The sequence below is a fragment of the Harpegnathos saltator genome, unplaced genomic scaffold, assembly GCF_003227715.2.
Source record: "Harpegnathos saltator strain DR-91 unplaced genomic scaffold, Hsal_v8.6 scaffold202, whole genome shotgun sequence".
Lineage (NCBI taxonomy): Eukaryota > Metazoa > Arthropoda > Insecta > Hymenoptera > Formicidae > Harpegnathos > Harpegnathos saltator.
Window position 1 is genome coordinate 1,956,598 of NW_020229987.1, and position 13,494 is coordinate 1,970,091.

Sequence of the window (13,494 nt, forward strand, 5' to 3'; positions counted from 1 at the left end):
TCCTCTCGGAAGTTTATCTAGAAAACATTTCCGCGTGAGAAACCGCGATAAAAGCGAATGGCGATTTATACGGGTTCAGGCAATTTTACCCGGGAAAGAGGAAACACACACAAACACATATGTATGCACATATACCTCGCGCGGCGCGCTCAATATTTAACGCGATATCGTCTTGCCGGCGCGATTAATGAAACATATTGTTGAAGTTCAGCCGAGTGTTACGCGCGGCAAACGAAGGGATATGATAAAAACGTTGTATCGTACGTGCGCAGCCCCGATATGTATCGGCTGTCTCGTCGTTTGATAAATAAACTCTCTCGGCGAACGATCAGATCGACGTGCCGCAAACGCGTTGCGTGGGCAAAAAAGTTGCAAGCTCTCATCCGCGAGGATCCTTCTTTAGGCTCCAGCGCTGTTGCGGCGGGAATTTAAGGCGTCGTAAAGGGACGCGCCCCCCGTGAATATCCGATACCCTGGGAAAAGAACGCGGCGTGTCCAGCTGTGTGCCACCCCGGCTTTCTCGACCACGAAAACCACCCGTGTGAATCCCCCGCGGTTGCGATCGTTAACACTTTTTACAGTATCTTTACGGTGTCTCCGCAGCATCTTTATGGACTTTCCTGTCGCACGCTCTCACGTGACTTAAACATCCTTTCATGAAAGGCGAAACAGTGCGTGTGTAGGACGGTTGGCGAAATAATCAAAAAAACATCACCGCTTTGATGAGCACTGATAATATTGGGTTGGCAACTAAGTGATTGCGGATTTTAAATAAGAATGAAAATTCAAAATTTTAAATTTGCTTTTTTAAATTTTTTTCAATGCATGTATGCGATACATTGAGCTTCTCTGCAATATCACGTGTTGTGCTATGACGATCTGAATCGATAATGGCCTTGATATGGGTCTCATCGACTTCAACTGGACGGCCAGATCGTTGAGCATTTTTCAATGAAAAATCACCAGAACGAAATCTGGCAAACCAGTTTTGACACTGCCTTTCTTTCAAGGCTTCGTTCCCATATACGGCACATAACTTCTTGTGTGCTTGCGATGCGTTCTTGCCTTTTCGGAAATAATACAATAAAATATGTCTGAAGTGCACGTCTTGCTCTTACATTTTTAAATTGAGATAAAAACAAAACTAAAGAACTAATCGATATAATTTTTGTACTAAATGAAAGGTAGAAGTCCAAACAATAAGAAAAAAATATAGGTTAGGTATTTTGAACACGTTAACGAAACAAAAGAAAGTGTAAAATCCATCTGTCGACAAAATCCGCAATCACTTAGTTGCCAACCCAATACTTGACGCGTGAGCGCCGTGGTGATTAGCAAGGTACAGTAGATTAAAATTAATTAATTAACAAATTATAACAAACCGCACTCGAAAAATGGCGAATACTACGAGGACGTAGTAGTTTTATGTTCCCTTCGGATGCTTTTTTAATGTGAGTCCCCTTGACTCTCACAGATCGGGGTGCTTTTTTAATGTGAGTCCCCTTGCCTCTCACTGTTCAATTAATTAGAGTAAGTGTTCGAAATTTTTACCTTCAACTTCAATACACTTATTGATCCTTTTCTCAAATGACTGTACACAGGATAGAAGCATATCTGCGGGAGTTTCAGCGCAAGCGTTTCTTATGCGTTCTACCATGTTTTCACGAGTTGTTGGCACTTGTTGATAAACCTTATCTTTTAGGTAACCCCACAGAAAGAAATCTGGCGTTCTTTAAAATGTTCTTTAAAAATGTTCTTTATGTATGTTCTTTAAAAATATTGAACATCTCTATGTTCTTTAAAAATATTGAACAGGTATTTTTTATTTCTCAATTCAATGATCATTTCTGGAGAATTGCGGAAAATATAATTTTTTGCGATTACAGCGCCATCTATCACGAATCAAAAAAAAGTTTCGGACAAAATTTACGTATTTTGTGGCGTAGAATCCGTATCTGCAATAAAAAATGGGGGTTTCCATTTAAGATTTCAAAGTTGCTCCCAACCCCCACCCCCAGGAGGTGGGGTGGGAGGTCGAGTTTGGTATCATTGGATGTCCCCCTTCGAGACTAACAACTTTCATTAACCACTTTTTTTTATCCAATGCATAGTTCTCGAGATATTTCAATGTCTTCAGATAAATCGTGCACCCTGTATATATATATATATATATATATACATATGTATATATATATTACATTTCGCTACATATTATAATAATTCTTTCAAATTAACTAGTATAACCAGTAAGAATAAAATACAATAAGAATAAATAATAATCCTCTTAGAAAAAGATTAAATAATCTGTGTACAAGAGGAAATTTATATTAAAATCAATAAGATATGCACAATACATATAATCTCTCTAACTTTAAGAATAATGTGTTTATAATATTTTCCTCTTAATCTTAGAAGAATCCTCTTGAGGCCATATATAAGAATAAAATCCTCTAAAAGATTTAGATGATTCCGCTTGTTCTGAAATTATTTTTTGAGTATAACAGTTTTTTCGTGTAAATTCGAGTCAACTTTGTTCCGAGAAGGCTTTAATTAGTGCTTTTATGTTAGCGAGATATTCGATATGTAATGCACGGAAGTTATAGAACAATCGACGACGAATTGGCCAAAGTGGTACGTTACGGTAATTCCGCTTGGTATGTCGCGGATGCTCGAAGAATATACGCGGTAGCGCGAATAAACGCGGTGTTCTCGCACCTGTATACCGTGCAACAGAGCGCGTGCGGCGCGGCCGAATGACTAATACATCTGCCGTGGGTGTATCCGAGATATCGAGCCCGAGCTCGATAAAATGCAAAATTCGCGGCGTACGTGGGAGTAAAAATCGCGCGGTGTGCGGATATCGTTTCGCGGCGCGACGGAAAAATAGGAGATAGCGTCGAACACTATCCACCGTCACGTGCGTTAGGCGATATTTGTCGCACGTGACCGAGAAGCTGCCGCTGCCACCGCCATCGCCGTCGCCGCCGCCGCCGATATCTTCCCGCGTTACATCGAGACGAGCTTTTCCGCCGCGGCGGAAACGATGCGAACGTACGTATATAACGGAAAATCTACGCGCGTTGCGAAAAAAAGGAAAAGGGAGGAAAGAGAGAAAAGCTGAGAGAGAGAGAGAGAGAGAGAGAGAGAGAGAGAGAGAGAGAGAGAGAGAGAGAGAGAGAGAGGGAGAGAGAGGGAGAGGGAGAGAGGGAGAGAGGGAGAGAGGGAGAGAGGGAGGGAGAGAGAGAGAAAGAGAAAGAAAGCGGAATATATGTTTTCTTTTTATTCGTGCGAAAATAGAGCGATGTAAAAATACGAGAGAGGGAGAGAGAAAGAGAGAGAGAGAGAGAGAGAGAGAGAGAGAGAGAGAGAGAGAGAGAGAGAGAGAGAGAGAGAGAGAGAGAGAGAGAGAGAGAAGTTATTCAACACTCGCTCTCGTGTGCAGTATACCGCGCTGGGGTGTTTCGCGCGATATACTCCCTGAAAAATTATTTACAGTAACCGTTCGTTTATTCAGCATAGTATTGTCGTCGCTACGCTCTCGCGAATGCAGCCATTTGAAAGAAGGCTGATAAACTGCGCGCTTTGTCGAGAGAGCGAGACCTCTCTGTCTCTCTCTTTCTCTCCTTCCAATTATTATTATCCGAATCACCGTTGTGACTGATTGGCTTGTTAAAAGGAGAAGCCAGAAGACTATTCTCCAATTACACGACGGTGTTCGTGAAATTTCGATTGATTACAATTTGTCGCTTGCTCGAGAAGTAGTTGCGGCGCGCGCACGACTTTCCTCTTCATCACTATATTGGTGAGTGTGTGAAATCCATGGTGAATCCTCCCGACATACTTAATGCAATTCTGATACCTACGAGCATTTTCCTTGTAAGTAGTCTTACTGAGCACATCGGGTCGACCGAAACCGAGCTTCGTCCGAGTTTACGTCGACTTGGAATCCGCAAGCTCATTCGTGGTAAGCAAAGTGGAATCCGCTTGAGTGGAAGACCCGGTGGTTCGTGGTGAGGGTGAGGGTGAGAGAGAGATGGGAGACTTTTCCACGAGAAAAGTTTCCCCCCTCCGTGGAAACTTTCCCGATCGAGCTCGACGTGCGAGCATTTGTTTTTCGTGGTGAGCTTTCGCGAGCTTTCGGCAGGAAAGTCACTCGAGGCTGGCGACCGCAAGCATCGTAACGTCCTGCTTTAAGCTATCGCGCTTCTCGCCCCCACGTCACCCTCGTTTTCCACTTTCTCCTCGCGCCGTGGATCGCTGCTGGATTAAAGTATCGGCGATGCCAACCGCGTCTGAATAATTCAGGACGAAAGTTCTGGTCGTTCGACCCCGCGACGGGAGACGAGTCCTGCGAGAACGATCGTCGTCTGATCGAGGTCCGCTTTTCGTGTTGCAGGATTCGCACTGATGAGAATTGTCGAGGTGTACAAGGAGATTCAGGAGCAGGAGATGAACATCGTAAGTACAGCAGAAAATTTCTTTAATCTTCCGATTTGAATATTTCGGCGTTTTAATCAAAGGAGATTATAACTGGAAAGAAATACATTTTGGTTAATACGTTAATAATAACATGTCGCAACAAATAACAAAATTGATATCGTCGTTGAGAGGCGAATTTTGACTGACATGTTAATACAATCACGGTCTTTATTCAAAGCGATTTTTGAATATGTTTTAATACTAATGTCATAATTTTAACTGTTATTGCAAAACTGCAGCTAAGAAGAGGGATTCGGATGTGACTATAATAATATTTTATTAATATTTTAATTTCTTTTCCACATTATTCGTCATTTTTATTACTTACCAAGATTTTGACAATTCAGGAGTAATAACTCGCCACTCAAGTAATATATTCGTGCCCATCGATCTTCCTGCATATTTGAACATTTTCTCTTTTTGGGAAGATTTTTCATCGCGATCGGATAATATTCCGGAGCACTTTGTAGAACGGCTAAAAGCAAGCGCATTGTCTCCCTCTCCCATTTTTTCCGTCTGTCTTCCATCCCCGGCACCGTCCATTTCCGGAGATTACGTCAGTCTCCGGTCGCGTCTGCCAGAATTCGTAAAGATGTCCTCTTCGCCTTCGTCTAGTGCCAAGCCTAATCTAGCTAGGAAATCTAGGAAACTCACGTCCCTTTGTTTATCTATATTTGCTCGGTCAGCGAACATTTTACAACCATTTTCGACGAGAAATGTAGTCGTTTGAAATATTAATAATCTCGACGGGGAAATCGCATCTCAGAGCATTTCAACCTCAAAAGTTCAGCAATCAATGAACGAATCGTGTCAGTTATTCAAATTAATCACTGTGGACACAATATTACTGGATTCGCGTCATCCGATTCACTTTTGAGAACTCGGTTAAATGAAAAGGAAGGGACGCATAATATCTCGCCATTAGCTACCCCTTCAAGAAATATAAAAGGGTAAACTCCCCGTTGCCGCGTCATACCACGCTATCGTCTCTGCTGATCCTGTTACATCCTGTAGGACGGTTCTACGGCACGCGGAAGTCCGCGGAAACCTCTTTGATCCTGCGGCTCGCCTCTGCTTCGCTCGGAGGCGACATTACACCCCGCAGGCGTTCCGTTTGAGGATGGAATCTCGTTGCGGCCGTAACGACATGTGGTTATTACGACTTTGCAACCCTCTCTCGAACACTCCGCCATCGCGTTTTGCAATTTCATTCCGGCCGGCCTCTCTGCGAAAATGTCCCTCCAGCGGTCTAACTTGTCTCGAGCGCCAACTAAGGACATCCTCTTTTGTTCCGCCGCCGCGGTACTTTTAATAATATTAAATGTAACGTAATGTTTTTCAACTAAAAACGCCGGCAAACTTGGTTAATTACCTCTGTACATTCGTGATATGCTTGTGCCGGCTGATCCGCGAGTACCGCGCGCTACCATCAGCGACAAAAAGCCAGTGTGTGTGTGTGTGTGTGTGTCATTTCTCTTTCAAATATTATCATTTTTGGGATTAGACCGTCTCGTGGTAACTGAATTATAAAAATGACAATTCTGTGCTAAGATATACCTCGTTCTACTCGACTTCAGATAAGAGATGAAGTTTTCCGCTGTCGCATCATCTTAGTTGCCAAGTAGTGGAAATAGAGCTTTGTTGTTTCTCCTATTTGCATTTATAATATTTAGGGTAAGTCCGGGATAGATGGACATAGAGGATAGATGGTCAATTGCTATAATGTTATTAATATACGCTAAGTGTCAATGCTGATCGATTAGTTGTGAGTTAGATATGCCACGAATAGGTGTGTCTCTTCCTGATGCACAAAAACACTGTTACTGTGAGTAAATAAATGCTTTATGTTTTTATTAACCTCCAAAATGTTTCACACGTTTCGGAAAAATACTTTGCCAATACGGTTTATTTTGTGTTGCAACAGTAGACCTGGGCTTAAACGACAGAAAAACATCATATTTGCGTACTTCACCTCAAAATTCGTCACCAAGATTACTTTCACGCGGTATACGTATCTTTACGCGAACTCTTCAAACGGGATAGATGGTTCATTTTTATCAGGGTTAGATGAGCAGCCTACTCAGCCAGAAATAACAAGCAATGGACACCGGATCGACGTTTTCTAGATGTTTCAGACGTCGATAAAAGACGTCGATCCGATATCTATTCAACTATCATTTTTTCCTGGGTACCTAACATCAAAAACTTCAGTACATTTTATACAGCTTCTTGTTTCGTTTAAAGATGCCGAATAGATTTCTTTCTCTTTTCTCTCTTTAATAAATAATTTTGCCCAAAAGGGCTTTTTCTATGTTGTCACTTTTCAATCTTTTCTCCAATGTTGTCTTTTGGTTTCTGCAAGAAACCGAAGAAAATGTTTTATTTTATTAATAATTAATAAGATAATTAATAAAAATATTAATAATTAATAAAAGGATGTAAAATACTAAAAAAATAAATAAAGATAAACAAATTTCTACATTATCACAGGCATGCCCAACCCTCTCTTCACGTATGACCATTTAACCCGGGCATTTGACCATCTACCCCCTTCACAGAATATTTTTAATATTTCGTTATTATTGGCGTTCCATGAATTTCTTTTTTTTTTATGAAAGTTCTTCTATACCTTATCCTCTACTGAGTGTGTTAATATGTTGACCATTTATTGCAACAATACAGATGTGTTAAAATTAAAAATTAAAGAAACTATGCCCATCTATCCCAGACTTACCCTATAATTAACCGAATGAAAAAGAAATGGCGCATTTATAATAGGCATCTGGGGTGTCGGTAACGTGAGGGTCGATGACCTCCGACTCCCCAGGGAATTTCCAAAGAAACATAGCCATGTATGCGCGCTGCGTCACGATTGGTCGGCGAAAAACGCACTCCAGACGAAGATTATCTCGAGCGCGTCCTCGAGAAGCGGGCGGAGGAAGTACCACATAGAGAAAGAGAGAAGGACGAGTGCCAAGTCCGGCAGAGGGCGGCGGGGTTATCGGAGTGGGCGAGACTCGCACGTAGCTTGCATTACTTCGCAGCTTTTTGGCGAACGCGTATCCTTGCAATCGATCGATAAGCAGGGGAATTCGGGTCCGCTCTCTGCCAAGTTCTCGCGGAAATTTTAATCTGCGGTCGAGGGACTTTTTCAACACCGCCTCGACACTTTTCGGAAAACGCGCAAATTCTTTCGCACGTGAAATGTTTCTTCTACCACGGCTGCGATCCAAATTGTTATTTAAATTATGAAAAACAAATTACGCGTTCTTCCCTCTGTGCAGCGTGTATGTTGTGTAAAAATATAAAAATATTCTTCAAAAACAAGGATCTGAAACGAATTTTTCGGGGGAAACCTTCCGCGAGATCTTCTCAGCTCCGTTTTACCGAGCTTTCAGAAAAGCGTGCGTGAAAGCTCAGCTGTATTCTTCCCCTGTGATGTTTACGAACACGCACCGTTATATTTCTTCATATCGTGCAAATAGAAGCTCGTAACCGACATCTCTGACGTCTTTCTCCGCTGGCCGAAATCCGGTTCTCCGATATCCGCTCGCGTGGCCGGAAGTTCGTGCAGAAAAGCGCGCACCGGAAGCGGTGCGATTCTCCGTCGACGGCCGGTGAAGCGAGATCGGGTTTGAAGTATGCGAACCGCCAGAATAACGGCTGCGCTCGCAACCGGACATAAAGAGCGCCGAATTTCCCAATAAAAATCGACGGCCACTCTCTAAAAGCTCGCGGATTAAATTCGCGTAGTGCGTAGAGATTCGCGCGTTGCGGCAGCGCGCGACGGGGGTGGGAAAGGGGGTGGGCAAGGGGAGAGAAGATGAAAAAAAAGCGGATAAAAAGGACGGATTCGCCTCTTCCTCCTCTCCTTCCACGCACCGCCGCCATAGCAACGGCCGGCTGCAATCCGCCTGCCTTTGAGCGACGTACAAAAAGCGAGGCGAAGGGTGCTCGAACTGTAAAACAAACAACTTGTTCCTGAAACGCGAACTCGTGGGGGTCGTGGGAGGCGGATAGGGTTGCGAGCGAGAAGGGTGGATGTGAAAGAGCGGGTGGGCGGGCGGGCGGGCGGCAGAGGTTAGCTCTCGAAGAAACGCGAACGGCGGCGGCGATGGCGGCGGGGGAGGCGAAAGGCTTAATACGCTGATGGATCGAAGTGGCTGGCAAACATGAAGGCATATCGTTATCGCGGTTGGAAAATCATACCTCACAGACGTCCCGACGTGTTTGACCGGAAGGAGGCCTGGGTGCGGTGATTTGATTGCGAATGCGGAGTGGGGGGAGGTGTGTCTTGAGGGATAATCGAGGCCGGACGAGCCTGGGGAGCCTGATTCGCGTAGAATCGAATTTCCGAGTCGAGATTTTGCTGCGATCGAACGAACGTCTGCCGAGCTGGCCAAAATCAAAATGTCGAATTCGCCGCGGAGTTTCCTCAACTTTTCGGCCTGTATTCGATCGTGTGAAGAGTTCCGTCGAATTGAGTTTCTCTCTGCTCATCTCAGTAGCTTTCACGCGTCGCGCATTTGTTGTTGCGTTTACAGTAACGCGTGTGATGCGATATTTACCGTGTAATTATGTCGAAAATTATGTTGCAGTTTATTAAGATATTATAATTGATTGGCATACAATTAAGGTATATTACCGCGCAGATACATGCACGCAGGTAGTTCGGTTTCAGGATGCGGGATGGAATTTCCCAGCTAACTTGCAGCACATCACTCGCGATTTATCACGCTTTTAATCCCCCCTCTCCTCTCTCCCGCAATTGCATCGCATCGTTACATTATTACAACGGTTACATCTCACCGTTACATTTATTACGTTACACTCTTTTCCCATTAGGCGGAATTTCGCGCGTTGCTTTTATTATTCTCCCATGCCGCTTTCTCAAGATGCTAATAAAAAAGTATAAAGTGCGCCTTTCTCCCGCAGCCGTCGTCGTCGTTGTCGCCGCTGTCGACGTCGGCGTCGACGCAGCCGTCGTTGCGGCGTTTTACGCCGGAGTACATCCAACCGAGGTCTACTCCAGCTAGTATAAATTAGGTCTGCCTCAAGGGAGAAAGAGGAGAGAGAGAGAGAGAGAGAGAGAGAGAGAGAGAGAGAGAGAAAGAGAGAGAAGAGGGGTGTCTTTCCTCTTCTCGTAAAGCCCGTCTAACTCCGCGCGTAAAGCGAACTCGAGACGCCGCAGAAATAAAGAAACATCGTTCTCTTAACGCTCACCGCGAGTACGCAGAACTTCGCCTTAATCCTCTTGTTCTTGGGGCGCTCTGAATGTCGGGAATACATCCGAATGTCTCTTAATTACGTTTATCGTTCAATGGTCGTAAGTCTCAATTTATTACCGCCCTCGTTATCCTCGTTATCGCCGAAACTAATTCCGTCGTGACGAAAACCACTGAGACGCGTGCGTGTATTATTCCCGCACGATTCGCCCTCCTCATGTTTTGCGTTTTAGTTGAAGGCGTTCTACGTAGACCTGCTGGTGCCCCTGGAGACCAACCTGGAGAAAGACACGAAAGTCGTCCAGGTAAGTAAATCACCGAAACTGATCCCCGGAAGGCGCATTAGCCGGCTCCGGGGGCCCCGACTTCCGGTGAAGATGAATAATGCAACCGTGTCTGCGCGTGTGCCCGGCTGAACTTACAGAGCGAACAGAAGAAGTTTCTGCAGCAACATAAGACCAGATCTGAAACCTACAGCAAGGCTGCCGCGACAATGAAGAAGCAGAGGAAAAAGTCCCGGGCTGCCAACAAGAGCGGCCTCGCCATGGACAAGGAGCTGAAGAATATGCAGATCCTCGAGGAGGAGAAGACCAAGCTCGACGCTTTCTGCGAGCAAAGCTTGAAGAATGTGAGTAACGCACCGCGAAGAAACGGCAATTGCATTGTCTTATGCGGTATAATCGGGTTGCCAGGCGTACCGGTGCTTTCAACGAGGAGGTAAAATCTGCTTGTATTTGCGTGACAATGAACGCGAACCGAACGCATTTCAGTCGGAGGCGAACGGAATTTCTGGCTCCTACGAGTAAGAGAACTCAGAAAATCTGTTTCCTCCGACGACAATGCGATCGCTTTGCTCGTCGTTAGATTAATCTTTCGACTAATCTTTCTTCTCGTGCGTAACGTTTGTATCCCGCTGTTCTTCAGCCTCTCTGAATTTCGGTCTCTCTCGAACTTCGCGGTTAGTTCTTCGCTTAAGTCTCCCGAGTGTTTCTTTCCTCGGAATTATTGTTCGGTGTTCCGCCGTTTAATTGTTAGCACAACTCCGAATTTCTTGATTTCTTGAGCAACACCGGCAGGCAAATGTGATTACGGAAAACAAAGGAGCACGCAAGGCGGAGCACCGAATCCGGGCTCTCCAACACCCGTGTAATTAATCAGCGATCTTTCTAAAGTCGCCGTGCAACGAGAATAAGATAATGCAACGCGAAATCTCGCGGCGCGAACGCGCGAGCGATTATCAAATGCGGAAGGGGATGATGCGGATGATGGATTACACGATGAGATTCATTAACGGCGCGGCTTCATTAACAGGCTGGCTCTTTGCGCGTTCTTTTCACAGGCGATGACTCAGGAGAGACGACGATACGGCTTCGTGTTGGAGCGACAATGCTCCTTGGCGAAGCACTATGCGAGTTTTCATGAGGTTGCATTGGCCGCGCTTCATCCCTCGGTTGATAAATGGCGCGAGGTTGCTGCCACCAGGGAATACTTGCCCCAGTCGGTGGAGGACATGTTCGCTTCCAGACTCAGGGTAAATTCGCAGGCGGAATTCATCGCGCGAGTCCTCCCGCATAAGGCTCGCACCGCGAGTCGTGAGTGTAACGCGAATCGACGCTGCGACGAAGCGACGGAGATCGATCTCCGTGACTCGTCGCTTAATCCCACGTACTTCGCGACGGTCGAAGCGACAATAACGAGTCGTCCCCATCGTCCCTCTTTCGCGAGATGAGTTCGGAAAGTATCTTTTGGGTGATGGATTCTGAAAATTCACTCTGAAAATCATCCCGAAGAGATCGTGAAATTCTATCAAACTGCTAAGTTTTCGACGGATTTTTCCACGACGAAAATTCACCCCCTCGGTCTACCGTCGTCGATGTCGCGAGATCGTGAAATGTGATTTTGAAGGTCATTTTGGAGGTAACAGATTCTGGGAATGATTTTGAAAATAATTCCGAAGAGAGACTGTGAAATTCTGTATCTCGTGTTTTGTATCAAGCTGCTAAGTTTTCGATGGATTTTTCCACGACGAAAACTCACCCCCTCGGTCTACCGTCGTCGATGTCGCGAGATCGTGAAATGTGATTTTGAAGGTCATTTTGGAGACAACAGATTCTGGGAACGATTTTGAAAATAATCTCGAAGAGGGACCGCGACATTCTATATTTCGCGTCTCACGCGGAGGTCATACATTTTCGACCAAGTTTTTCTGGAACGAAGACTCACCCCCTCGTGCGTCTATCCTCGCGATATCAGTCTCTATAATACCGCGATTTTTCGAGCGGCGCCTCGCCGCTCGGGAGCGGCGCATTCCGACGTGCCGCAGAATCCCGGCGCGTTCCATCGCCGAAACGCCCGCAACGGGGAATCCCGCGTTACTCGGCGAGCGACCGTTCCGGAGAATTAACGTTTTCGCCGATCGGCCCAGCAGGCGTCGTTCTGGCCGGAGGATGAGGAAAACGGTGGCTCCGAGCTGACGACGATGAGCTCGCAATTGAGGAAGACCCGCAGCATGGACAGTTCCTGCCTGGAGCTGCGACTAGGCCCACTACCCGGGAACCCGCCGTCCTCCGCTGCTCACCTCGGTCCAATGCCGCATCTCCCCGCCGCCCTCTCCAGAGCGAGGTCGGAGGCCAACCTGCACGCCTCGACGTTATCCCTCGGCCCCGGTACGTCGTCCTGCCCCGCTTCTTTTTTGTTTTTTCTCTTCTGCGACAATGATATCGATTTTCGCTATGCGCTACTCTGCGCACCCATGCCGAAAATTCGCCGCTACCATCGCCGCCGCTGCCGCCGCCACCGCTACTGCCGTCGTCACCGTCGCTGTCGCCGTCGCCATCGCCGTCGCCGTCGCACAGTGGGGCCAGATGACATTCTTTAGTTCAAAATTCTCTAGAGACCTGAATTTCCAACCGATCATCGACACCAATGGACGAGGTTCATCCTCAATAAATTCCGAAGAGATCTGTCTTGCCAAAATTAAAAAAAAATCTTTCTTCTCGAATTACTTCCAAAAGAGTTCCAAAAGAGGAAAAATTATCGTTAAATACGAGAAACTTGTGAAATTCGACTCATTATTCGACATTTATTTCTATCTAATAGCGTATTCAGTGGATCGAAACTATGAAACCAATCAACAGACACCTCGAGATTTATCGATCTTGAACCAGAAACCCAAAACTCATATTCCCAAAATATAAAAACATCAAATATAGACCCGTTAAACACAAAACCGAGGAATCTTAAGCTCATCAACCTAGGAATCTATCAATCCGAGAACTTTTTTAGCTCGTGGATGCATGAAGCCGTATATATTAAGAACCTTAAATAGTCCAAGAACCCAATCTAGCCATAGCTCGAGAACCTAATAATACTCGACGTTGAATATTCAGCTATAAAATATTAAGTTCGAGCCTCGAAACTTTTAAGACAAACCCTAAACCCATGAACCCTGAACCGATAATGTTTTCAAAATTTCGGCTAGACAGATCTCTTTGGAATTTATTCAGGATCAACCTTATCCATTGGTGTCGATGATCGGGTTGGAAATTCAGGTCTCTAGAGAATTTTGAATAAAAAAATGTCATCTGGCCCCACTGTGCGTTGTCGCCGTCGCCGCACCCTTATTAACGCTCGCCTTGCATTGAGCATGGTAGCGTAAACCGAAGTAGTGAACTAAAGCAATCCCCCGCTAAACTAAATTGAACTGAGCCGGACCGAGGGAACAGCCGAACTTATCCGGCCGAATAATCCTGTAATTGTCCTACGAACGATTAAGTCGATCGTTATTACA

The 13,494-nt window shown here is 45.4% G+C and overlaps 1 protein-coding gene across 2 annotated transcripts in view; it reads left to right on the forward strand.

The window, feature by feature from the left end:
- IRSp53 (Insulin receptor substrate 53 kDa) overlaps positions 1-13,494 on the forward strand; it is a 109,026-nt gene that overhangs the window by 83,818 nt on the left and 11,714 nt on the right. For both annotated transcript variants that reach the window (XM_011145733.3, XM_011145732.2), the window contains exons 5-9: positions 4,397-4,458; positions 9,938-10,009; positions 10,129-10,332; positions 11,044-11,235; positions 12,133-12,370. In XM_011145733.3, the coding sequence (XP_011144035.2) occupies positions 4,397-4,458; positions 9,938-10,009; positions 10,129-10,332; positions 11,044-11,235; positions 12,133-12,370 (768 nt within the window). The remainder of the gene's footprint in view (positions 1-4,396; positions 4,459-9,937; positions 10,010-10,128; positions 10,333-11,043; positions 11,236-12,132; positions 12,371-13,494) is intronic.